The sequence below is a fragment of the Aulonocara stuartgranti genome (genome assembly GCF_965226115.1).
Source record: "Aulonocara stuartgranti genome assembly, chromosome: 5".
In the NCBI taxonomy this organism is placed as follows: domain Eukaryota; kingdom Metazoa; phylum Chordata; class Actinopteri; order Cichliformes; family Cichlidae; genus Aulonocara; species Aulonocara stuartgranti.
This window is the reverse complement of record NC_138943.1, coordinates 6,302,602-6,330,404: the sequence shown is the minus strand read 5'-3', so window position 1 is coordinate 6,330,404 and position 27,803 is coordinate 6,302,602. Positions and strand designations below refer to the sequence as shown.

The window sequence follows — 27,803 nt, the reverse complement described above, 5'->3', positions numbered from 1 at the left end:
GAAACTAATCAGATTCAACTCTTAGAAAGCACAGAAGCTGTGATTATTACAGTGAGGATCTGTATGCACTTTTTCAGACCAGATGTAAAAAGACTGATTATTTTGCAATTAGGCCACTGCAATGCCATTATTTTATCAGTTAGCAATCAGTAATTAAAAATAGACCTTGCGCCTGCAATATCCAGTCACTTCTTAAGATTTAGAAAACATATGGACATTCAGACTTGCACTATCCCTATTCTTACTTTTTATACGTGATAATTTCACATTCTTTTTAATTAGATTAAAGCTACAGTGTCTGGTGACTTATCCTCCTACATGTGTGTATTTTGAGTTTCTGTTAGCATGCAAAAAACATGCAAAATAATTTAAAAAAATGAAGAAATAAATAAAAGATATGGTAAAAAAAGATATAAATGAAAGGTGCAAAATACAACAATGTATCCACTGATGAGGTGAGGTTAGTTACGTACATCACACACACACACACACACACACACACACACACACACACACACACACACACACACACACACACACGTGCACGCACACACACATACAACCTCTTTTTTGTGATAGAAGTGATAGAAGATCACACAGGGTTCCTTTTGTCCTTTGGCCATTGTGCATTGAGGTGTTGATTTGCTTCAGCCCAGGGCACTGTACTCTCTCAAAGATAGTTTGCTAACAGAGCTTTCACTCCATTGCCTCTAATGAAAATCCATACTAAACATTTAGCTCTGTGTGAGAAAGGGAGGAAATTCAATAAGACACATAACACAATTTATAAATTACAGGAAGAACCAATCGAACCAACAGGGAAAATGGAAAAATGTTTTTATGTTTGTATTTGTTAATTTTGCTTATTTTGGGCAATGTATTGTATTTTGTATGTGGCTTCCAGTGTGTGGTGAGCATAAAGAGGTTGAAATCTATTTTCTGGGCCAAAATGAAGTCTAGTGCTGGGTTTTTATTCCTTCTTCTTTTCCACAACGATTATCAGTCATGCCGCCAGAGATGTCTCCACTGAGGTATTCCCCAAACTAATGGTCGCTCTTGGACAGCACTATCGATAGTAAACTAATCTGAAGCCTGCAAGGCACAGGAAACAGATCTCATTAGCACTCACTGAACTATCTTCCAAGGAAACTTTCATCTTTAGACCACTCTGACAAGAGGCCTGAAAGCCAGACTAATGTCACTTACTAGTTCTGGGTTTAATGGCTGACTGAAAATGTGGATGGATGGATGGACAATGAAAGAGTGGAGGGATCTGTGTGAAGTTGTTTTATGTTTGTGTGCTTGACTGTGGGGTCATAAAGCGCTATAGTTTAGCAAAAGCCATGGAACCATACAACCTTTTTGTTGTTAAATCAATGTTACTGCTAAATACATTTGGATTGTTTTTGATTATTTTGTTATGTGCATTTTTGCATAGTATATGTTTTGTGACAATTTGCTTATTCTGATATCACCTTCTTATTCTGTATTTACATGCTAGACAGTATAAATATGTGATTTAAGTTGATCTAAATTAAGTCATTATAAACTAGCTGTGAAAAAAATAAACAAAAACATTTAACAAAATATAAAAAAAAGTCAATATAAAAATATATATGTAGTTTCTTTCTATTCCTCTAGCTTCAAGTTAGATAAATATACTCACATTTAGAACGATGCTGCCACACCATGGCCGAAGCTATTAGATACACATGCAGCGTTTGAACTTCTAGTCATTCAGCCACTAGAGGGCGACTTTGAATTCATCGCACATCCCGCGAGCTTTAGTGAGATCTCGTTGTTTGTTTACAACCCGAGAACTTCCTGTCTGATGAGAGTAGCATTTTGGTTTTTTTGTGTGTGACAGTGACTGTTTGAGCTAACTAGTTAGAAGTGAGCTTTCAAGATGGGTTGTGATGGTGGCACGATTCCCAAAAGACACGAGTTGGTGAAAGGGCCCAAGAAAATCGAGAAGGTGTGTTAGCTTTATTTGGCTTCAGTTTCCCTTCCGTTTTTAAATAGAAAATATCCCTGTTGGCGATATTTTTCGAACGCTAACAAGTTGCTAATGCTAATGGGCTAAACTAAGTATTGTTAAGTTTCGGGGTTTCATCATGAGAATAAAAAAAGACATATTACGGTATTTTAAATGTGGTTTCTAATGTACGTTATGTAGTTGCTGTGAGTTTTCAGAATTTAACGCTAGTTAACATTATCTTGATGTGTTATAGACGAAGCTACATGGCGTATTCTTTCCTCACGGTCTTCTTACATGAACAGGTTGATAAAAATGCTGAATTGGCTGCCAAATGGAAGTACTGTGCATTGAGTCAAGAGAAACTTAGACGACCCATCGTCTCCTGTGAACTGGGAAGGTGAGTTATTTTTTTGTCTTGTTTTGTACTCGGGCATTATTTGATGTTTGGACACGGTATCGCTCGATGATGTGACAGCGCGAAGATATAAACACCGTTTCACAAATAACAAAAATCAGACATGAATTAAGACTGTACAGTTTTTCATCTTTTCATTACACCACATTATGTTCTGGTGGTCTGGCACATGTTATTTTTCAGACTGTACAACAAAGATGCTATCATTGAGTATCTCCTGGATAAGTCGGCTGAGAGACCTAATGCTGAGGCTGTAGCACACATCCGTGGGATCAAGGTATATTAACACCGAAGTGTGAACATCTAACTTGTTTTTTTTATTTGTTTGTTTTTGTAATTAATAAAATACAGAGCTACATTATCCATTTACACAGTTGGAGGTCTTCAGCCCATGTGTTTCTGGACACATGATTGTGTGTTTATTCGTGGTTTCAAACAGGAAATCTATCTATTTGCTTTCTCTGAAGGATATAAAGGAGCTGAACTTGACTGATAACCCTGAATGGGAAGGAGAAAGAAGAAATACAAAGGGAGACAGATATGAAGACATTCATTGTGGCATGTTTATTTGCCCTGTAGTTGGGTTGGAGATGAATGGCAAACACCGGTAAGCAACCTGAGTGAAGAGGTACTAAACCTAAGAATGAAAAAATGAGACTGACGATTCATGTTCTCTCTTTGTTTTAAGGAGCAAGCCACTGTATCTAAGTTAATTTTAATATACTAAATACATGTTTGAAATTCACTGCAAAACATATGATGGCATTCGTCTATCTTGCTTCTGATATACTTATGAATTTCTGGACAATTCTGTATTTCTTAAAATTCTCTATTTTTTATTTTATTTTATTTTACCTCTGTACATAACCACATCGTACTTTAATACCGCATTTGCGATTAAGTTGGAAATCAGAATTTTCAAGTTCCCAGTGGAAATTTTCACCTGGAACGCCCTCTCAACTCAAATTTCCAACTCAGAAATTCAAAGTAGACATGCCAACCACAAGTTAACAATTGTAAGATGGCAGGACTGAACGTAAACGTTATTAAAAGTGTAAAACTTTTAACCTGTGCTGGTATTGTTTCGTATTTGTGATTTGTTAAATAATCCATTCACACAGCACTTACAAGGTTCGATCCATGACCATGCTGCAGCAGTGTTTTTAAGTCAAAGAAAAACAAGTATTGCTCTGTTTTGTTAATGATGGATGAATAGTTCTATCTTACTAAGAAGCAAGGTATAAGACATCCTGTTTTTACTGTCTTCTCTGACTGAATCATACTCAACTCAGGAGTGATGTCACTCCTGAGTTCTGACTTCTGAGGTGTCTGGAACACAGCGTAAGTTAAATAATCAAAATGTAATGGAAGTACAGATTTGTATCTTTGATTCTGGAGTTTAACAAAATGCATTTGGTAGAAATGTTGATGCAAGTGAAGAAAACAGTTATTTGGCTGAGAAAACAAAACAAAACAAACCTATCAGAGAGAAATCAAAAACCTTGGGAGTGGCCAAATCTTCAATCAGGTACATTACTGAAAAGAAGAAAGCATTAGTCTGCTCTGCAACTCCATCAAGCCTGAAAGGCCACAGAGGAAAACTAAAGTGAATAAGGTCAAAATTCTTTATGGTTAAGAAACAAAAACATTCACAAAATCTAAGGGCTCCAAGATGCTATGGCACAGACTTGTCTACATGTTGTAGCTGTTTCCTGTCACCAGGGGGTAGTGTCACAAACAACTCGTCTGTGGGTTACTTTTGCTGTTATGCTGTTGTGGGACCTTGTCAGCTGTGGAAAAGAAAGGCGGTAGTGTACAGAGGGAAAATTACAACGTGTCAATAACCCAAAAACGTATGGACCTAACTTTAGATCACATAAAGTTAGAAAGAAATACAGTTCCCAGCCCTGCGTCTGTTATTTATTTATTTATTTATTTTTGGTGAATGGCCCTAAAAGCGATACAGGTGGAAACTGTTTAACAATTTCATATAAGTGTTTCTCTGTTTTTTAGGTTCTGTTACCTCCAGACTTGTGGCTGTGTCTTTTCAGACAGGGCCCTGAAGGAAGTCAAGACAGAAATCTGCCACAAGGTAGGCAACATTCATTTATTTATTTTCCCAGGTTATTTAGCCTCAGTAGGTTGTCAACTCTGACAGTTTTTTTTAAAAAATTCTTAAGACACTTTTAATCTTTACTGCCATTAAAAATATGTAAAACAAACATAGCCAGCTCTATTTGTGACATCATTTCTGCTGAACAGCAACAAGATAATAACGTAGCTTTTATGCTCCTTAAACACAAAACCACCAATAGTTGAACTCAAAGACTTGATGGACCTAAAGTCTCCATGATTGACCTTGGGTGTTTGGCATTAATGCTCCTTGTTTAAGTCACACTCAGCAAATTTTCAACGCTAATGATTTGTAAATAGGCAGGTTTGATAAAAATGTAGATAAGATAGCAGCAGTCTGGTATTAGCTAGGGGTGGGGAAAAAATCGATTCTGTGTAGTATCGTGATATTTTGTTTGCTAATAATGTATCGATACAGGGACAGCAGAAATCGATATTTTGTTACAAAAAAGGTTTTTGTGCTCTGACTTCAGAGCATGTTGATCCTTTTTCTGAGCAAGAATCCTGACATTCCTTCACTGTCCAAATGTGTTTAACTTTTTTTATGGCAGCAATAAACATGACAGTTTACTTATTTTAATTTAAGACATGTTTTATTTTAATTAAGTTTAAAACTTTTTTATTTAATGTAAAATTATATTTTGTTTTAATTTACTTTCAAATTCTTCAGTTGCTGAAGGGGCTGCATAGTTTTCATAAATTGCATAGTTCAGAATAGCTATAATTGTACCAGATGGTTGCATTCAGTTAAGTTGGACTAGACTGTAATACAAACCGTTCAATTTGTCAACAATAAAACTGACTGAAATGAGAGAAAGACTGAGTGTGAGACTTTGATATTAGATAAAATGAATATTGATAAAGTTTACTTTTATGTACAGAATCTGAATATCGCAAAATATTTTAAAAAATTGCAATAATATCGTATCGTGGGATGTATAGTGATTCCCACCTCTAGTATTAGCTTTGTTCCAGATGCACAACTGGTTGCTCAGATAGATAAGAATGCAAGTTAAATTACTGAAGTGTAATGATTTAATGCTCCCATGAGAAGACATAAATAGAAATAAAAACCATCATGTTCACATTGTTTTCGGTATTTAAGGGCTAGTAATAAAAATGTAAGTGAACTCTGGCAATGTTTTACATTCGTAGAATACACACAGATAAATAACTTATTGTTTTTGGGTTGCTTTTTTTAAACAAAAAAATTATAGCATGTTGACTTTTAAAAACTATCACAATATCAGCATTGTTAAGAAAATAAAGCCTGAAGAGAATGTAAATGTAACTAAAGTGCTCCTATAGTCCACTACAAACCACTTTGTTGTTCTATAGGAATATGTGATTAGGCAAATGTTTGAAATTTGGTTTCATCATGTTTTGACCTTTGTTTTGCTGAATTCACAATTTGCACTAGAATCTATGTGAACTTTAATTTGAGGATCAGAGGAAGTTTAACGTTTAATCACTTTAGTTGAACATGGCCTTTATATAATGCGCGTTTACAATATTACTGACCTCTTTCTGAATTTAAATAATACTAAACCATAAAGAACATGCCATATCACAACATTTATGTGAGTAGATGTGTTTTGGACAGATTAAACTGCACTGTTCCTTTCTTCAAGTCGCTTCTGAGATTGCCCTAGTTTAAGCCACACGGGAATTTGAATCAAGTAGGCCTAAGGCCTTTTATGGGTTCTGACCTTGTAGTTGTAAGGAGCATTAAAACTATGGTGGAAATTTCCCATGCACAGGCTATTTTGAGGTAACAGAAAGCAGATGGTAGCTGGTCAGTGTTGTTATTTCTGTTTAATTAAAAGCATTTTGGAACAGTGACAGATCAGTTGTTTGACTTTGTCAAAAATATCTAAAAGTATAAGAAAAGCTACAGCGCTTCTTGTGGGAAGCTGACTTAGAATACTGTGATTTTTGATAAGATAGGCTTATAAGGCAGCACAGTTTCTGGAGCCAATACGATTAGCCTGACTTTACCCACTCTTTATTCAGTTGCTGCTAAGTTTAGGAAATGTAAAGTACAGTTCACTTAACCTTAAATGTCAAAGTAAAACATACAAAATAACTGATAATGCAACATCACCCTTTGTTATATCCATGTAAGACAATAAGCAGTTTGTGCTGAGTTTTGGACAGGTTCTATAAAAAGTGATAGCCATTTTGGCTTTTTTTCCCCCTTTGCATCCAGTACCCATCATAAAATTGTTATCTAAGGCTGAACTGTCAGAATCAAGTTCAGAGTGTGTGTCATTGGATAAAGACTGAATCTTTATCTAAGCCAGCATTTATCTCTCTTTTTTCTTTTTCTTTTGTGGGTTCATATTTGAACTCTACTTGCATGCTGCTGTTTACCGAACACACTTTTTGTCCTTTTTAAGAAATTTTGTTGTTTTTAAAAAAAATATATTTTTGCAAGGAGTCATTGCATAAGTTGATCTGCCAGTAAAAATGTAAAAATGCCATTCACATAACCAAATGTCTTTAGTCTAGCTTGACTTACTAGAAAATTCTGTAGCCTATATAAAAGAAACCTTTTTAAAAAGGCAAAACACTGTTTACTCGGGTATTGTTCAGACACACTGACAGCATGCGCAAGATCATGTGAAAGTTAGGACTCGTTATCACAATTGCTTTTATTTGTTTACACCTGTTACTTCTTAAATAAGAGAAAGGGTCAACACCTTTATCAGCAGTTGTGTTTTTCAAACTGAATGTCATACTGAATAACATTTCTTTGGTAGTGTCGTTTCATCCAAGCTTTAGTCATTATTTTTGCTTTATGGACAGAATTTATTTCATATTTTATTTCTGTATTTAGAAAAAAGGACAGCACTGATAAAGTTTCATAGATAAATATATTAGTATACACACATGGTCTTGAAATGCATATTGAATGCATTTTGTCTTCCTTGGTTTTGCTTTCCTATGCTCATATTATGACATAACAACACAAGACAAGTGCAAATAAGCTCAACTAGATATAGACTGCATGTTTGTAGTGATTTCATTCTCCAGCACTGCTGTTAAAGTAGCTGCTGCTGTTGCTGTAGTTGCTGTGTATGGCCAGTAGCCATGACGGTTCTATGGGAACAGTAGCCTGGTTGATAACCTTGTTTCTGTGCCACTGCTCCAAACAGTCTAGTGCCTCAGGAAAGGTATTACTCTCAAACTTATTGGCAAACATGCTGTCCATGCTGATGATCCATGGTAGGTCTTCCACTCCGTAGATACAGATGTCTCGTATGTAATGCCCTGGAAAACAGCAGCTTGGACATGACTTTTTTTTTTAGCATTATGCCAAAATTCGTTCCTTTTATTACGAGTTTCCATTATATAAATAAATATATGTACGCAAGCTTATTTAACCTTTGACGTAAAGCTAGTGGAGAGTATGCCATATATATATATATATATGTATGTATGTATGTATGTATGTACGTACGTACATATGTATGTACACGCATATATATACACATATGTACACACACATGTACACACACATATATATACACACACACACACATATACACGTATATACACGTGTGTATATATTTTATATATATATATATATATATATAGATAGATAGATAGATATATATATATATATATATATATATATATATATATATATATATATATATATATATATATATATATATATATATATATATATAGATAGATAGATAGATAGATAGATAGATAGATAGATATAGATATTAGGGGTGCAACGATACACAAAATTCACGGTTCGGTTCGGTTCGATACTTTGGTGTCACGGTTCGATATTTTTTCGATACAAAAAACATGTTCATGCCTTTTTAATTTGTCATTTATTAAAATTATAAATATATATTTTAACTCAAAAGTACAGTTTTTAAATTTAACCCTAACCCTTGTGCGTGTTTTTTATTTTGACAGCGAATGCGCACCTGCGGACCACTTATGTGCAGCCCTGGTTATTTAGCTCATCATATCGCAGCCACAGAAATTATTTTGTCCATGAAACCATAAAGCTGCACTTTCTTTTTGCCTTATAGTCTGATTTGTCATAACTTCTCCGTTTTGTGGTAAGCTTTTCTTTGGCTGTCACTTCTTCACCCTGACCTGTCTTATTTGGCTCAGCAGAACTAAAATATATATCCTGCTACTTTTACACACGCACTCACATAAGCTCAGCGATTCTCTGCGCGATCAACCTCTCACATGTTTAAGCTTGCTGCGGGAGATTTCACTTGTCATGTTTGCATAGTAAGCTAACGATTAATAAGACGATGTCAGAGGAATTGGTGCACAAATTATCATCACTCACAGATCAGTGCTGTCGCTCTCTATACACAGCTCGCATGATTTTCCTTCCTACAATAGCCCGACGGGCAGGGAAGAGATAGATTTTGGTAGCCCGACTGAAAAAAATCGCTAGCCCGACGTCCTGGGGCTAGCGATATTGCAAGCCCTGTATCTGATTGAGGAATCACTCATCTTTGGAAAAGAGAGTTTATTACAGAGAAATGGCTCTTTCCAAAATAAAAGCTATACTATCCGCTTCTTCTGGGCTATATTCTCAGCAGCATAAGGAGAATCATGTGCTAACAGCTGTCTAAATGACTCGGCTAAAGTTAGTAGCATGCTTGTTGTTTTTGTCTTTGCACTAGGATGATGTCGGCGTAAATGTGCAGTCATATTCGTTGTGTTCCCACTAGTGCTTTCAGGTTAATCTCGTTGAAATGACCTTAATGCCACAACACGGCAAATCTCCGTTAACGAGCTACCGCCGATCGCCCTGTGCATGGGGCTAGACGGCCAACACGTTAACGAGCTAACTGCGCTAACACACTAGTTCCCACCCATGTAATTGAGCATTGCACGGCACATCCAACATACTGTTTTACTTTAGTCCATGACTCGCTTACCTTCAGGGTCATACGTCACATGAAAACCAAAATAATTCCAAACGCCAGATCTGAATGAGGGTGGGGGAGGTCCATGTTACAAGGAGAGCTTAACTTCTGTCTTGCTAGCTTGCCCTGCGCTCTTCCTTCTGACGATGCTGTCTGTGTTGAGCGCTCAGTGGATCTGCGCTCGACAGTGCAGCCTAGGCGGAGTAGTCGAACGCAGATTCACTGAGCGCTCAACACAGACAGCATCGTCAGAAGGAAAGTTGATAAAATAAATTACAAATGTTGTATTGTTCGATACATATGCGTACCGAACCGAAAGCACTGTATCGAACGGTTCAATATCGATATGAATATCGTTGCACCCCTAATATATCTATCTATATCTGTGTGTGTGTGTCTATTTATGGATGTACATGTGACTTGCTCACAAGGATTTATGTGGGATTAATAATTTATTGTTGGATTACAAAACTAAATACCTCATTTTTACCACATTTTTATAATTTAAATAATTAGGAAATATTGGTAGAATTTAATCTCTGGGAGAGTAACTAATCCGGTCTTTATTGACATATATGACTATACCTTTGCAACCACTGTGTGCACTTCCTTCTTGATCCCGCCATTTGATTGCCCGGATAGCTCCTTCCCAGCCTCCATCAATGCGACTGCCTGGAGCTTCTTAAAACATGTAATCAGACAAAATTGGTAATTATATGACCTAATTGAATTGTCAAGGTTTAACTAGCCCTGCTCAGGCCTCCTTCATCTGCTGTTTGAGAGTCAGTTCTCGATACATCTCAAAGAAAAGCTAAAGGAAGAGGTAGCATTTGCAGTCTGTAAGCAATTAAAAGTAGAGACATTGATCAAAGTTGCAAAAGTTAAACTTGTTATAATTCCTGATAAGTTTTCATTTTACCAGGGGGTAATGAAATAAAATGTATAAGGATAACAAATGGTCACAGGCAGGCTGGAGTCTATTCTAGCTGACAAAAATGAAAAAGAAAAGTATAACCTACATAGACAGAAACCCATTCAGTCTCCTGAACTATGAGAAGGAACTGAAGTATTTAAAGCCCACATACATACAGACACAGAAGGCTCCAGTTAATAAGGAAATTTGAACCTAGAACCTTGTTTCATATCATCTTTTGTTTATATCACATCATACTCACATTAGTACATGTTTAATAGTTTTGTGCTAGCTGTTAAACAAGCGTGGAGTTTTGTGTCTGTGCACCTGTTTAAAACCGCCATTTTACCTTTGATATGGTTGAGCGTCACCCAGTAGTGTTCATCTGGACTGAATGTGTCCCTGGACCAATCCAAGAAGTCATGCGCTATTGGGCTTTTCAGAACAAAGTCCACGAAAGGTCTTGTAAGAACATAGTAGGCTGTTCCAAAATATAATTGCAGATTGTGTGGAGGAGGCCTTTTCCTCAGGCCTAGCCCTTTCGGAGCTACATGTGACCCCACAATCTCCTTGTACTGGCGTTGCGTTCTGTACATCATAGACATCGGCTGTTTGACCCCAGGTGTCATGTTTTTATCCCTCCATTGTTGGCTCTGCATGTACTGTACCAGTTCCAGGTTACTCTTAACAGGGAAGTCTTGTCCACACAGATTCACCACCTTCTTCCAGTCTGTCTTGGATTTCGCTAGATCCTTCATGCAATTCAGATCTGCTTGCAAACGAGAAAAACCAGCATAGGTCACAGTTTCACTGTGACTGGAGAGGAATGTATTTGGAAAGCAGCTGACTAGCTTCTGTACAGCCTCCCGATACTCCCGTGGAGCCTTAGCATCCACGTGAATGCAGTACACATTTTGTGGCATGTAAATTGCCCTCAAGAGGCGGACAAAAAGCTCCAGCTCTTTATGAATAGTCACAATGAAAGCTAAAGGGTAAGCCTCCTCTGCACGACTTAGAGGTTTTGTTATAAAGTGTAAATCTCTTTTCAAGTTTGAGCACGGCAGGTGGCTGTTTAGAATGTAGCTTTCCACCTGTAGACCAAAAAAGCATATATTGCGACTGTTACTGTTGAAACTCATTTTTAAATAGGAATGTCAATGTGACTGTGCTAATGCTCCTAACTGGTTGTTAGATCAAATGAAAATTTCATCTAGAATATTTGTGCTTTTTATTTCTCAGAAGTAAAGAAAGGGTGGGGGGAAAATACATACCTGGCAGTCACAGCTGTACCAATTTACTCCTTTCTTCATGCCTGGCAAAAAAGTTTTACACACAGTTGAGAAAGGTTTGCAACTTGAAGATGGGGGAGGCTTTAACTCAGGTGGCGTCCTAGTCCTCAAATAAATGAAGGAAAAGATAATAATACTTATCCCGAGGCACACGAGGAAGCTGCATTTTGTCCCTTCAAGCTGGCGCATAATAGCCCTGTTTCTCTGTAGTCTGCCAGTACCACCACAGTTAAAGCTTCTGCAGTGGAGACATCCAGTTGGATTATTTGCAGAAGGATCCTGGATCCTTGAGGAATATAAAATAGGGTTAAGTATTTAGGTTGGACCTAATTGATGAAGCTAGCTTGTAATATTTGGCACATTAACTGCTGCTGCTTTAGTGCTTCTGCAATGTCTATGGGATGTGTTTTCTAGAACCACAGCTTGCAACACAGGAAGTGAATTACTTGCTGTTCTGTATATGATAATATTACAAAAGCATGGCAAAGGTAATTGATATCGATCACTATGTTAGATGTATTTTTTATGATAATGCAAAGCAGTTCAATTGCGGATAACTTGTTTTCATCTTGTTGTATATTTTCAACGCGGCAAAGGGAAGAAGATGATTTAGTTCTTGAAAGAGTACTTGTAAAACGTTTAACTGATCACTTGCAGAGGAGCGGTTTATTTGCGGGACGTTGAGTATAGTTTCAGAATTCATCATAGTACTGAAACCTCTGTAGTGAATAATTACTTTACTTGAACAACAGGCTATCCTATTAAATCTCAGTGTCACATTCATTGGCTACAGTATTTTGCTACAGAGACTCATATATGCTTTTGTGTTAAAGGAAATGGTTTGCATTGATTTTAATCATGACTTATTTGATGGATTCCAATGTGTGCATGCAAATAGGGAGTCGTCTTCTCACATGACAAGTTTGTTATTGAGTTACAGAGGGTTCTGTGCTGGGACCAATTCTGTTTACATTATAGATGCTTCCCTTCCCTTGTTATTAGACAATTTTGCATACATTTTCATTACAACACAGATGATACCAAGCTATAGTAACCTCTGAAGCTGGATTACACAAATTAATTAGTTAAAGCAGCGGTCCCCAACCTTTTTTACGCCACGGACCGGTTTATGCCCGACAATATTTTCACAGACCGGACTTTAAGGTGTCGCGGATAAATACAACAAAATAAAACTAGTACCGGTACCGAAAAAAAAAAAAAAGATTTATTCATAACGCACGTGAAAAGACCCGGGACAACCGAGTTAACGATAAAAATGATAACAAAATAACGCTGAAAACTGATAAAAACCCTGAAAACGGTCCTCAACTCTCGCGGCCCGGTACCAAACGACTCACGGACCGATACCGGTCCGAGGCCCGGGGGTTGGGGACCGCTGAGTTAAAGGACAGGCATGTTTTAGACACAACACTAAAGTTATTATATTTGTCCCTAATCTCTGAAACATGATGTCTAACCAGAACGCAAACTCTTGATTGGCATTACGTTAGCCTCCAGTAACATTGTGAGGAACCTGAGAGTCATTTTTGAACTGGATATGTCGTTCAACGTGCATTAAGCAAATATGTGTCGCTGCTTTCTTTCAGGTGGAGTATTGTAATCCATTAATATCAGATTCTTCTAAACGTCTTCTTTTTATCTCTCTGGCTCCTCACAGTTTGTTCAAGTACTCACTCACAGATCACTATCTACTCCAGTTAATTCTGGTGACCTCAAGGCTCTGTCCTGGGTCCTTTACTTTGTATTATCTATCTCCTACTCCTAGGTGATATTTTGAAGAAGTATAACATGCAATTTCACTGCTATGCAGATGACACCCAGCTCTACTTATCTTCCAAACCCACAGGTACTCTCCTACCCACAACTATTTCTGATTGTTTAAGTGACATCAAGGTTTGGTTTACTCACAACTTTTTTAAACTTAATGGCAATCAAACAGAATTTATTCTAATAGGCACCAAATCAAAACTGACTAAAATTCCAACCAGAAGTCTTTCATTATCCATTGATAACTCTGACAACAGAGTTATCAATGGACTCTCAGGTCAAGAGTCTTGGTGTCATCCTTGACAGCACTCTTTCCTTCACAGCACTAGGGCTGCCACAAACGATTATTTTGATAGTCGACTGGTCAACGATTATTTTTGCGATTAGTCAACTAATCAGATTGTGCGTCCATTGGACGTAAAACTTACAGCTTATTGCACCAGCTTACAGCTTTAAGTGTTTAAGGTATGTGCTAACTAAAAATAAAGACAAGATGATAGTTTATTAAACTTTTAATGAAATTTGCAGATTGTCTCGGTAAAGTTGAATAAACTCGGCCGTCTGCTCCTTGCTATCTAAAATATAACAGGAGTATATTCTCGAGCATCTCGCACTTCTGATAATCAGTTGTCTGCTTGATGTTTATTCATCTGTGTAAAACTATAATTTTAATCTCAGCCAAACCAATTTACTTGGGAACAAATAAAATACTGAAAAAAGCCAAACAATAACATTTTTAAGTTATCTAAGTGACTTATATACCATGTTTAACCTGAGTAGCGAAAGACGGCGGTGGGTTTGAAAACAATTTGCCGGGAGTCCGGTGTTCTCACCGGCTCTAATGAGCCTTGAACCGAGCTGTTGGGTAACAGACGTCTCCGAAAACGCTTTTTTGGAGGAGGTTTGAAGTAGCTCCTTTTTAGGGACTAAATCGGTGTGCTGTGATGCACCGAGCATATCCCGACACCCCCAACTGGATATGGCAGATTACTGCCCCCCGGAGCCAGTTTTTGCTAGCTGTTTCTTTCTGTTAAAAGAGAGTTCTACACTCCCCACAAACTGCTTGCTTACAGGGAATTTTTTAAATTTTGGTGTTTTCTCCCAAATACTGTTAGGTCCTATGTAAGTAAACCTGAGTTTAATTGGAAAAAAGTACAACTTTTATTTTTTATTTTGTTTATTAAAAAAAAAAAAAATTATACCCAAGTATCCTTTGGAGGGCAGAGAAGCTTTAGACATGTCTGAACACTGTTCTCTTTCACAGTAAACATCCTCACTCAAGCCTGTTCCTGAGAATATCACTGAAGATAAAGATATCAGCAGGGAGGCTGCCATGGAAATGTGTATGTTTCTGATCTGCTGAGATTCCTATCCTTCTCATATTGCGACTAATAGAAAGAACAGTTCATATGTAGAAACAAGGAATAGCTTGCTGGTTGTTGGTTATGAGTTTGGGTAGATAAAAAAAAACCCTTTGGTTTCTTAAAATATTTGTTTATACATTCCTTGCAATGAAAATTTGAGATCATATTTAGATCAGCATGTTCGACTATATTTTGTTTTCGTGCAATCATTTATCACATTGCTGCTTTGGTCAGAGGCAACAGAAATAAACAGCAGAATATGTAAAGAAAGAAAGACAAAGAAATGACAAGCTTAGTGACCTACCTTTGATGCAGGTCAATCTATACTCCTTATAGTGAAGAGGTCAACTTTTGTACATCAGCACCTGTTTGGGTCTTAATGACCTAAATTGCTCCTGCGAGTTATGTTGCTATAATTCATTTGAAGTCCTGCAGTGAAGAGTCCGTTCCTTTGGTGCCATCAGCAGCAGCAGCAGTAGCGGTAGTGTCAAGCTAAATTGAATTGCTTTCTTGTGTTCTCGTCAGGAGGTTGCTTTCTCAGAGCTTGATGTTGCGTTGTGAGTGAGCCACAGTGGTTTGTAATTGTGTGGAGTATTCTCTTGTTGTGTTTGCAGCTGATTATGTCTCTCCTCCCACAGCCCCATGAGACAAGTCCGGCCCTCCCTGGTTACTAGCATGAACACCCAATCACACACCTGACATAAGGAGTCATATTCACACATTACACACACACACACACACACACACACACACACACACACACACACACACACACTCTTTCTTGCTATCTCTCTCTCTCTCTCTCCTGCTCACTTGTGTATTGCATCAGTATTCTTGTTTTTTGCTCGTCTTCGAATCTCATTACCTCAAGTTTCTTCTTTCTTTTTTCCTCTCAGATAAGATCAGTTCCAGTTTATCTGCCCTGTTAATGGTGTGCATGTTTATGCACACTGTGCAGTGTGACTCGTCTCTTGTTCACAATCTTGTTTCCTCTTGCAGTTACAAAAAAAAAAAAGATTTTGGTTGACTTGTTTACTAACTGACTTCATGCTAGGTTGTGTCATTTTTGGTGATGGTAACAGCAGAGTGACAGACTTCATAGCGGTCCACAGAGTTTATTTGCTGCTTGGTCAGCTCCCGAGATTATCTCTGTTGTGTTGAACAGAGCACATGGCCACGGTTCACACCCAGTGAGCCTGCATTACAACCACACAATGGATCCCCTACTTGTTACTCAGGGGTTTAATATTTGTTTTTGAATATCGGTGTGTGTTTTCCTATTAAAAGCATTCATCCCGTTTATATGTTTAGAGACACAAAAACCTAAGCCTTTTTCTTTTTCTTTTTAATCGCAAGACTTTCACAAATATGTAAGCCAGTTTGTTTCATACAGGGTTATCGTTAACCAGTATTATCCTGTATTTCTATTAGCAAACTTACAAACTGTTGTGGATAAATGAAATCATAACTCAAGTGCTACTTCTGAAACCAAAGGAACGATGAAAACAACAGCAACAATAAAACAAATTACATTTTAATTTGGATCTGGAGCAAATATTAAACTTTTGATTTGGTGTGACAGAATGGTTTATTGTGTTGTGAAAATTTCAAGTGTCAAACTGTTGAAATAATAACATAGAATAACAATAACATTTCTTTGTCTTAGTCATTTCATCGATGTGTGCGTGTCTGACTGACACGTTCGTGGCATTTTGTTTTGTTTTTTTCCCCTCTCATGCTTCACAGAGTTTAGCCAGTCATAGGCAGGCAGCATGCAAATAAAATGGAAAAGGGACATGTCCCGACAAAGAAATTATCTGTGGGTTGATCTAATAGTTTTGTTAGTTAGTGTTGAGTTCTAGGTATGTTTGGATATTAATGGCTCATGGAAAAAGCAAAAGGCATATTAAAAAAAAGTTTTACTGCAAATTCCTGCAAAAGATGCAAACGAGCAACATTTTATGAACGTCCATTGAGAAAGTTAAAAAAAACAAAACAAAACTGATTTGCAAGATGGATTGGACTACATGTACTTATACGAAGTGAAACTGAAAGCAGTCACTTTTTCAGAGAAAATCATTTTAAACTAGCCTGACGGCCAAATATGTATATTTCAAAATACCTTAAATGATGTTAATTACAATCAACTTTCAGTTTTGTTACTTCCTGTTTTGCCACAAAATTTATAATGCATATACAACCAGACAATGTTTTATCAATGCTAGCAGGCGGCAGCTTTTAAAAGTGTAAGTAATTGAAGGGCACTTTTTTAATCCTCCTTGGCCAAGAAGCTACTGTCACTGATAACAGTTTACCTCATTCAAAGTGTGAATCTATTGAAAGGAGGCGCTAGCAACAGCATTATACACAATACTAGTAATAGAGAATTATACACAATAATAACACAATTAACAGTAAAATAAGCTAGTCGTGTTTCCCTGGAAATTTCAAGTAAAGGTTTAACGTAACTCCTTAGCACTTTAGTTTACCTATAACTAAAAAAACGTCACTTTTTTACTCGTTCGGAGCCTGCATAGTATTTTAGTTAAAAACTTTTATTCCTTTTTCAATAAAAATGAAAAAAATATTTTCTACATTGGATGTTGTATCTTGGGTCACGTTTTTTAACCAACCACTTAAAGTCCTGCTTTTCCACACCAGTATTTTCCATCCAAGACTTGCTCTATATAGAGTGCAGCTAGTGATGCTTGGTTGAGTGTTTACTTTACTTTAGGATTACACAGCACCATCCTTCATAGCTTGCTCTGCTGAAGGGTGTGTTGTTTCCTCAAATAGTAAAACAGGTCTGTTGTTTCCACCTTGAGAAAGAGAGGAGGTTTATGTGCAGATTCTGCAAAACATCTTGCTTTGTTGGGGGTTGTTGAAGTAGTTCCCTTTTTAGGTACTAAATGGTAAACAGAGGTTGACACAGAACTTGCTCATTGCTTCATGATTTCAGATGATATATGTGAAAGTCCTACCTCATATTTAATTTTAAAACAGTTGTGCTGGATAACAGTGCATTAGCAGAAATAACGCTATATGGTGAATGTCTTCTGCCTTTACACTTGTTGCAAAACATGTTTGCCTTTTCTAAATCCCTTTAAGAGTCCCTTATCTGGAATATAATGTTTGTGTTATAGTGTGGAGATCCATTTAAAGATGAAGATATTGTTGTGCTCAATGGCAACAAGGAGGAGGTGGACAAGCTGAGGGAGAAGATGGAAGAGAAGCGGGCCAAAGCTAAAACTAAGGTGTGTGACTTCTCTGCTTTTTGATAGAATCTGTCTTCACAACTACAAAACCCTGAAACAAATATTCTTTGATTTTCAGAAATCAAAGAAGAGTAAAGCAACTGAAACGGTGTCAACATCAGAATCAAAAGGTTTGTGTGAAGCCTAGTAAGTAAGTCATCATATGTGTTCAGCATTTGCATGAACAAGGCCAACGAACTAGCAAAAGGCCAGAAAATTTTCTTCTTCATTTGGATAATATTTTGAATGTGCTGTAGTGTACTAGCTGGGTTATTCAAACTTTTAACTCACACTGAAAATACTGAGAAGTTAAGATACATATAAATGTAATATATAGTGTGTGGCCAAGCTAATGCTGCTAATACTTTGTACATCAATGATGGACATTATTACTTTATCTTATTCTGGTTTTGCGGTAATGTATCAGGCTGGTTTTGTCATATTTTACTGACATACAGTGTTTTTCATAATTCCTGTGCAAACTTAGATCCTGACACATTTCCAATAACACAGGATTAAGTGTAACTGTAAAAGATTAGTCATAGAAATAAGTAATATTGGCCAATATCAGCCTTGTTGACTGTCTTTCACCTTTTTGCAAGGAAAGAAAAAAAAAGGGGGGGGGGGGGGGGAATATTCCCACAGTTTTACAATTGTAAATCAAAATGTAAAAACTTTCCTATATTATACATTTCCTATAATTGTGAATGTGTCTTACTATTTCCAGTTGTTTTTCTTACTCTCATAAATGAGCCAAGAAATGCAAAAATAGTCACACTGAACCAGATTCTGTAGATCTGCAGTCTAACCTGATGTTAATTAGTCTAAATTGAAGGTGTCAGTGTTGTGTGCCAACAGAGAACATTGCTGTGGTTTCCTGTTTTCAATAATAGCACAACGCTCTCAACTCACAAACAAGACTAACTGAGAAACCCCAGAATTCGATTTGTTTTTACTCAGATTAACACTCCAATGCATAGCTGGACTGGCCATCGGGCGTACCGGGCATTTGCCCGGTGGGGGGGGATTTTTTGTTTTTATGGGCAGATGTTTTGGTTTTTTTGGAGGTTTTTTTCTTTACGTAACGGTATCAACAATGAAAGGTGGTGGATTGGCCAGATGCTGGCAGATGTGTAAAAATAACTCAACTGCTTGGTGGTGGCTATGGCGGAGCTTCCACAGATTCAGTAACATTAGCAAGTGGCTGGTCTCCACCACTTGGAAAGGTGAGGCAGGAGGAGGCTGCTAAACAACAGCAGCAGCACTTAAGGTTGATAAGTTGTTGTTAGAATTTACTTAATATTACTTTCTAGTAGGGCTGACCCAAAATTCATATCTCGATATTTTTTACCTGGATGGCGATATAAGATATATATCTCGATTTTTTTTTTTAAAGCCATAAGTTAAGAACAAAAAGAGAGTTCTTAGTCACACTGTGTCCCAGATGTCACACGGGCACTTTTATTTACATACAGCGTAGATGTACATGAAGAAATTACTCAAAAATAAATTATCAGCATTTATTAAATAATCATGGTCCATAAATAAAAGAAAACAATGTTGTTTTTGTGCATAACAAAAAGCTCACAATTGTGCAGTCAAAATGTAAACTAATAGATGCTGAGCGTAATAACAAAGAGACAGATTTCACAGCTGCACCACGTCTCTGAACAGGTGCCATTTGTGGTCCTTATACACACACAGTACGTATCACTCCGCGAGGCTCCTCCTCGGTAGCCGTAGTCCTCCGGCAATCCATCAAGCGGTGCAGCTCCGTAGCTTAGCAAAGTCATATTAAAACATTTTTTGACAGATTGATGAGCGCTGTGTACCACATAAAATCGGTTCGCGGTCAGTAAGCACAACCAGAATTCATACATAAGGTGCACTGTCGATTTTTGAGAAAATGAAAGGATTTTAGGCCGTGCAGCACCTCTGGGCTGCACGTCGTTAGCGCGGTTAGCTCGTTAGCGCGGTTAGCTCGCTAACACGTTGACGCCGTCCAGCCCCACGCACGGTAACTCGCTAACGGAGATTTTCCGCTTTCATCTTGTCATTGCCTGCAGGTGAAGCTATGGGGGAGGGGGAGTTGTGTTCAGTGAAGGAGAGGCGAGGCCGAGTAACGCAGCGTAGAGACAAAAGTGGACGAAAGAGAGGCAAACCTGCGGCTCCACAAGTATAATTATAACGTAACATAGACTATCGATATAAACGATATTGTCACATCTTATATCTCGTATGAAAATATATCGATATTTTTAAAAAACTCGATATATCGCCCAGCCCTACTTTCTAGTATCAGCTGATGTTTGCTGGAGCCACAGCTGTAAAAGCTGTTGGTCATGATATCGGTTTAGATATGTGGTGAGAGGGAAACATGAAGATGAAACCAGGAGATGTCCTTACTGAATCATCAGAGCTGAACAGCTGATGGAGAAGCAGGTTTACCTTTTAGGTGACATGAATGAGTTGAGAGGAAGTTATGAACTGTTTCTGAGAGACAACTAACACCAGGATCCTTTTCTACGTTGCTGACAGCTGGTAACTGTGCAGGGGCGGGTCTAGCAAAGTCTTGCCAGGGGGCCAGGTAGGGCATTAACAGGGAAAGGGGGCACAAAGAAATACGTTTCTTTCTTATTCTCATTTAAAATGTCTAGCTTTTATTAAATAATTTGAAAAAATAATCTGAATCTTACAACCAAAGTTTTCATTTGATGTAAACTGTATAGAAATCCATTATTGTACATAGGAATGTTTTTTTTTCTGGGTCCCATCATAATTTCTTCAGAGGAAAGTACTGTATATGATGCCAGTATTTTCCCACACTTTCTAGATACTGTACCAGTACTGTGTGTAAAATGCCATCAAAAAGTCAATTAAGTTTTATTCTTTCTCACCTGTCTTTCTGTCTCCTTTCACTTTTTAAAGGTTGCCATGTTAGAAAAAATATTTGCCCTGCCATTGATGTGGTAAATAAATAGTTTATGAAAATACCACTAAATCTGTCATTTATTATTTATTCACTGAACAGTATAAGTCCACTCAACTTACACAGTCTCGGGAAAACATGGCCCAGGGGGTAGAACAGTCGTTTACTTGGTCTGTGGATCAATTTGCCGGGCACTCCAGTCAGTGCATGTCTTAAAGCATACATTGGAATGTTTTTGTGGATGAATGTTTGACAAGGTATAGAAAAAAGTGCTTGTTATGAATGTGTGTGTGATTGGGTGAATGAGGGTTGTAGGAAGAAAGCACATTTAGTGCTCAGTTAAAAAGCGCTACATAAGTATTAGTGCTTTTAACCATTTATCCTCTGTCTTGCCTGATTGCTTTCCACACAGACGGCACAGTGTCTCCTCCCAATGATATAGCAGGAACAAGCTTGCAACAAAATGGTGGTGACAGCAGCCAGCAGTCAGGTAAATAACAATACTTGGATCATTTACGTACAGACAAATAATCTATTGACATTGCATTGTCTTCACAAATCTCTTGAAGCCAACTGTTTTAAAAACATGAATGGGGTTTTCTGTATGTAATTCATTCAGCCTCTTTTTATTAACCTTCTAAGACCCAGCAATGAATTTTTGTCCTCTGACTGAGACTGCTACATTAAGCACCATTTATGCTATCTATACGACTCCTACTATACTGTCAAGGGGACATGATGGGCTTTTTATTAATGCCACATTTGTGGAGGTTGCAGAGCACTTTCTTTTCAAAATGATGGAAATTGCCGCTTCCACAGATTGGCATACATTATGATTCTATTGCTTACACTCAGATTGTTTCTTCAATTTGAGAGTCTTAACTTTGACTTTGATTTCAGAAATGTACAATAAGTTTATCCCTTCCAAAACAAAAATTGTATTCACTGTCCTTTGTATTGAACAGCAGGACTTACTACTTACATTTTCAACCAGTCCATACTTCTGGTAGCAGAAGGCAGGATGAAGCAGAAAGATAATTTACTCAGAACTATGGAAGAGGAGTCAGTGTTACTGCTGTCAGGGGATGAGGTGGACAAAGGCCAGACATCAGAGTAGGAAGGTGGAAGCTCAGAGGATCATCATCTTTAAAGGAGCTTACGAAGGGGTGGTGTGACTGTACCTACCATCCATAATAGGAGCTGTTTAATGTAGGGCTCTCAATTTTTTAGGCATTTTAATATCTAGAAGGGGAAATAAAAACCTATTCAGTTGAATTCACACAATCACACTTCCACCAGCTAAGATTTTGATTTCTTCTCTTATTTTGTCAAGTCATGTAATTAATGCACTTTCAGCATATATATTATTAAACTCTACATCTGCTATCTTTATCATTTCAATTTGGGTTACATACTGAAATTGGGTTGAAAATTCTATAGGTAATGATAGGTTTGTAGCTTGAACCTATTCGCTGGAACGTTGAAGACAATATAATTACACAGCAAGCAAGACACGAAGTAGGCAAAGTTCTTCATGTTTCTCGTGCACGGGAGAGAACCGGACAAACGCCGTTCCTTCGCTTGACCCCAGTTGCTCTCGTCCGCTCCCCCGTAACACTGCTCTTTTATTGAGGTTACATGAATATGCATAGGTTCATTAACATATGACGTCTACATACAAACAAAAAGTACCTTGTCTGTGTGTGTGTGTTTGTGTGTGTGTGTGTGTGTGTGTGTGTGTGGGGGGGGGGGGGGGGGGGTCAGAGTGTGACCCCATAAATGACTTCCCTAAACCTGCTGGTCTGGAAGTCCAACAGTTCATCTAAACAAAAGGCACTTAGCCTAAAACAGATATAGCCACGTTTATCCTACCATAAGACAATAAAACAAGGTACGACCTCTTCCCATGCTCCCAGGATGTAGGTGTGCGTGTGCATTCCACTCTGGAATGCACACCAAGCCTTTGCAGCCTGCTAAAGATCACACATCCTATCACTACACAATTGATTATACACCTCTAAGCATATATGGTTAAATATTTCTAAGCATAAATGACAATCAACAATACAAAACCTAACAGGTAACATTAAAACAGGAAACCATTGTCTGGTGGTTGTGTGTAACAGAAAAAATCACCACACAAACAAGAGGGAAATGGTCATTTCTGAAGGTGGCATTGGAACTGAAACATTGTTCAGTTTATCTGTTGTCACCGCTTGTAAAGATAGCTTAAAATCTGAATTTACTGGTTCCTAATTAAAGCCAATTCATTAAGTTGAGAGAGCTTCATCAACATTGGGCAGTCTAAGTAATAATGATCTTAACGTCACAGCTAAGTGGGAGCAGAATAAAGCACTCTGGAAAGTGAATACAGAATGCAATAAGGCTGCCATGAAGTGTGATTACCTTCACAGTTCGATGTCCTGCATAACAGTTGAGAAACCAGTAACTACCTACAACTTCAGAGCCTTAGCATACACAATTCTTTTTGTCCATAATGGGCGATGGATGTTATCATTTTGCCAGGCTCCTCAAAAGCTGGTATGAACTTTTCACTCTGTCTGAAATTTCACCTTCGTGCTCTAATGTCTGGCTCTTGTCCACCGCATTTCTTGACTGCTCTAAATTTGACTCCACTTCCACAGTTATTTTTTCTTTGAAACAATACTTAAATTATCTAAACGGATCTATCACACATTTTTTCTTCTAGGGCTCAGGAGGTTAATGATCCATGTTCAGTCTAATGTTCAGTGTTTTACCACTGATGTCCAATTAAAGTAAAATTCTACTGTAGTTAAAATGTCTATGAATTGTTCTCAGTCATCCAGGTCATCGTAGTTTAAGGGGCTTGGAAAGAAAAGCGACTGGACTTCTTTAAGTTTCCTTGAAGACATTTCACCTCTCATCCGAGAAGCTTCTTCAGTTCTAAGAGCAATTAGTGGAGAGTCCCAGATTTTAAACCCTATGGGAGTGTCCCCAAGAGGGTCATGGACCCCCTATTGATCCTCTACCTAATCACACGAGCCAAGGTGTGGAAACGGGTGTGGGTCCCAATCAGCCAAGGTTTTGGATGAACCTATTGTGAAGCCTAGCCCCACCCTGTCATGTGATTTACTGAGGTCAAATCTCCCAGGATGTGAGTGGGCGTTAAGGCGTCTAGGAAGGGATCTCAAAACTGGATTATAGATGGCAGACAGCTGGTGTCGTAAGCCACCGCTTCTGTTCAAGGATGGTCACTCACAGTGGACATAAATGGCTTCTTTCACACCTCTTTCAAACCATCTGTCTTCTCTGTGAACATTGGCATCCTCGAAAGAGTGACCTTTGTCCTTTAGATGCAGGTGGACAGCCGAGTCTTGTCCCATGGAGGTGGCTCTTCTATGTTGTGCCATGCGTTTATGAACTGGCTGTTTGGTTTCTCCAGTGTAGAGGTCTGAGCATTCCCGGTTCCCTGTACAGCATACACTACGTTGTTAAGTTTGTGTGTAGGAGTTTTGTCTTTGGGATGAACCAGTTTTTGTCTGAGTGTGTGGCTGGGTCTGAAGTACACTGGGATGTTGTGCTTTGAGAAAACTCTCCTGAGTTGCTCTGATAAACCTGCTACATAAGGGATGACAGTATTGTTGCATTTGTTTTTTCACACCTTGGCTTGTGTGATTAGGTAGAGGATCAATAGGGGGTCCGTGACCCTCTTGGGGACTCTCCACATGTCTTAAAATCTGGGACTCTCCACCAATTGCCCTTAGAACTGAAGAAGCTTTTTGGATGAGAGGTGAAACATCTTCGACTAAACCTAAAGAAGTCCAGACTCTTTCCAAGCTCCTTAGACTATTGTAGTTAAATTAACATCCAATGGGTATGATCAACCTGTGGGAGGAACAAGTCCTTATTTTTAAAAATGCCTTTTTTTTTTGTCTCTTTCATCCTACTACTCAGCTGTGGCTGGACCCTCTGGATCTTCCAGCTCGTCTAAAGCGACCAAGTCTTCATCAGCCTCTGCTACAAAGAGGTCCATCCAGGATATGAACGAAAAGTCAGAGGCTTTTAAGTCTTTGTTCACAACCCACAGTTCTGCCAAGCGCACTAAAGATCAGACATCCAACTGGGTCACCCACACCCCTTATCACTTCTAATAACTACTAAAGTGCATAGATCACAGTTTCTAGGTCTTCCCAGAAATATTAACATATTAAAATAAATCTTGCTGTGCATACCAAGCACACACACCAACCCTACATGACCTCAGATATTGACAGCGATATGCAGGCTAATTCCCAATTTCTCTCTCCAGTTCCCAGTAGCTCAGTGTTTACATGTTGGGAACATTTAGTTGCGGCTCCCTAAGTGGTTCTGAGTGTGTACTTTGTAACTTAATTCCTCCCCATGGATTCCCTCACAACCTCTTTGTTGTCAGTCACAGGTGGTTGAGGAATTAATACTAGGATGACTGTATTATCAGTGGCACTCTGCTTCCCCCTAATGGGCAGAAAATCGCATTTTAATGTGCTCACAGGATTGCTGCATTTATTTTAGTCCTTAGTTATGATAAGAAAAATGAAAAAAGACAAACTGCCCTGCATTTGAAAAGGCAGATCCTCAGTAATTAGTATCTCCAGATTTTCCTTCCTCACAAAATCTAGTTGTATGTGCCTGGTAGCTATTTATTTTGGCTTTTTTTTTTTTTTAACAGGTGTAGCAGGTGACTTTCACTCACTTTTGTTCTTTTAATTAGTTATTTCTCAATTGTTCTTTGAAACGGGGGAAAAACTAAAGCATTTGGTGTATTTGACTCCTCTGATTTGCAAAATAACCACCACAGCCAGAGACCAACAGCTTTAATGCGATTGGGGAAATATACTCTATAACTAATGCTTTTTTTGTTTTTGTGCATTTTTGTCTGGACTTTAATGGAAGACCTTTAAAATACAAAGTTACATTGTATTATTGTCTCCAAATGAATTCATATTGAGGTTAAATGTGCTTGTATAGACAGTCAGTACATTTACAACATTTACAAAGAACTAAAAAAAGGCTTTGTTCTTACTTTTTGCTTTTTTTTTGTATCAAGCAATACCACAATAAATTTCTGTTCACAGTATTTTAGTGTTGTTTTTATGGTGCAGATTATATTACATCTTTGTGTTCTCTCTTCTGTAACATGTTACTAAGTGCATAACAGAGCATTAATTATCCAAGATCACAAAAGCAAAACCAAATCCCTGTTGTGCACTTGAAGGGAAACATCACACCTAACACAAGCTATAAAAAACTCTTACGCAACAACAAGTCTCCCTGCAGTGATAATGTGGACAGTGTCACATTTTTGTAATTAGGGCTTGTATCTCACAGTAATGAGACAACCAGGAAGCAACTGAAAAAACTGACTCAGCATAAATCCACTTCGCTCTCGCACTGCAGGCCTACTTGTTGTTCCTAGAGTATTTAGAAGTAGAATGGGAGGCAGAGCCTTCAGTTTTCAGGCCCCTCTTCTGTGGAACCAGCTTCCAGTTTGGATTCGGGAGACAGACACTATCTCTACTTTTAAGATTAGGCTTAAAATTTTCCTTTTTGCTAAAGCATATAGTTAGGGCTGGACCAGGTGACCCTGAATCCTCCCTTAGTTATGTTTCAATAGACGTAGGCTGCCGGGGATTCCCATGATGCATTGAGTTTTTTCCTTTCCAGTCACCTTTCTCACTCACTATGTGTTAAGAGACACCTCTGCATTGAATTACATCTGTTATTAATCTCTGTCTCTCTTCCACAGCATGTCTTTATCCAGTTTTCCTTCTCTCACCCCAACCAATCCTGTTAAAAGGGAGTTTTTCCTTCCCACTGTTGCTTGCTCATAGGTCGTCATATGATTGTTGGGTTTTTCTCTGTATCTGTTATTGTGCGATCTACTGTACAATATAAAGCGCCTTGAGGCGACTGTTGTTGTGATTTGGCGCTATATAAATAAAATTGAATTGAAAAAATTAAATTGAATTTCTCCTCCTCCCAACATGGCGAGTTGAGTTCATGCCAAATAACTGAACTTTGATCTCGTCTGACCACAATACTTTCCCCCCAGTCCTCATCTGAATCATTGAGATGTTCAGTGGCAAACTTTAAACGGGCCTGCATATGTGCTTTCTTCAGCACGGGGACGTTGCAGGCACTGCAGGATTTCAGTCCTTCACTTCTTAGTGTTTTACCAACTGTTTTCTTGGTGACTATCGTCCCACCTACCTTGAAATCATTGACAAGTTCCTTCTGAGTATTTCTGGGCTGGTTCCTCAACATTCTCATTATCACTGAAACTCCACGAGGTGAGATCTTGTGTGGAGCTCCAGAACAATGGAGACTGGCAGTTATTTTATGGTTCTTCCATTTGCCACCTTCTCACCTTGCTGCTTGGCGATGGTCTTGTAGCCCATTCCAGCCTTGTGTAGGTCAAGGTCAAATTTATTTATATAGCACATTTCAAACAGCCGATGCTGCACAAAGTGCTTAACAATATAAAAATGGTATTAAAAAGCAACAATGTAATACAATAATAACAGTAAAAAACAATAATAGGACAGTAGAAGAATTAAAACAATAACTAAACTAATTCAAATAAGACCAAAATGCTTGGGTCATAGTGTGTTAAAAGCCAGGGCATAGAAATGTGTCTTTAGTGATGATTTAAATTGCTCAAGTGTTTGTGCAGATCTAATATTTAAGGGGAGACTATTCCAAAGTCTGGGACCTGCCACAGAGAAGGATCTATCACCACGGGATTTGAGGTTAGTCCGTGGGATGGACAGCATTAGTTTTGAGCTAGACCTCGTGGTTTT

At 38.1% G+C, this 27,803-nt stretch overlaps 3 protein-coding genes across 7 annotated transcripts in view; 1 reads left to right on the top strand and 2 right to left on the bottom strand.

Moving 5' to 3' along the window:
• Positions 1–1,811: 1,811 nt before the first annotated feature.
• Positions 1,812–26,080, top strand: rtf2 (replication termination factor 2). 2 transcript variants are annotated; one of them, XM_082533778.1, is made up of 9 exons: positions 1,812–1,975; positions 2,281–2,375; positions 2,577–2,670; positions 2,861–3,000; positions 4,407–4,485; positions 17,943–18,053; positions 18,133–18,184; positions 21,395–21,465; positions 24,915–26,080. In XM_082533778.1, the coding sequence occupies exons 1-9, from the start codon at positions 1,907–1,909 to the stop codon at positions 25,113–25,115; spliced, it is 912 nt and encodes a 303-aa protein (XP_082389904.1). In that variant the 5' UTR covers positions 1,812–1,906; the 3' UTR covers positions 25,116–26,080. The 2 variants fall into 2 exon arrangements, with proteins under 2 accessions (XP_082389904.1, XP_082389903.1); XM_082533777.1 differs by having other exon boundaries at positions 1,813–1,975; positions 21,395–21,472; positions 24,919–26,080.
• gcnt7 (glucosaminyl (N-acetyl) transferase family member 7) lies at positions 7,163–15,498 on the bottom strand. Of its 4 annotated transcripts, none has more exons than XM_082533772.1 (5): positions 15,104–15,494; positions 11,630–11,933; positions 10,708–11,449; positions 10,031–10,123; positions 7,163–7,799 (listed from the first exon to the last, which is right to left on the bottom strand). In XM_082533772.1, exons 2-5 carry the CDS (start codon positions 11,834–11,836, stop codon positions 7,552–7,554), a joined length of 1,290 nt encoding a protein of 429 aa, XP_082389898.1. In that variant the 5' UTR covers positions 11,837–11,933; positions 15,104–15,494; the 3' UTR covers positions 7,163–7,551. The 4 variants fall into 4 exon arrangements, with proteins under 4 accessions (XP_082389898.1, XP_082389896.1, XP_082389897.1 ...); XM_082533770.1 differs by having other exon boundaries at positions 10,031–10,126; positions 15,104–15,491; XM_082533773.1 differs by having other exon boundaries at positions 7,576–7,813; positions 10,031–10,126; positions 15,104–15,498.
• LOC309706849 (uncharacterized protein) overlaps positions 19,911–27,803 on the bottom strand; it is a 464,381-nt gene continuing 456,488 nt past the window's right edge. The window contains exon 2 of the mRNA XM_082533774.1: positions 19,911–20,341. The gene's annotated coding sequence lies outside the window, so the exon portion shown is untranslated. The remainder of the gene's footprint in view (positions 20,342–27,803) is intronic.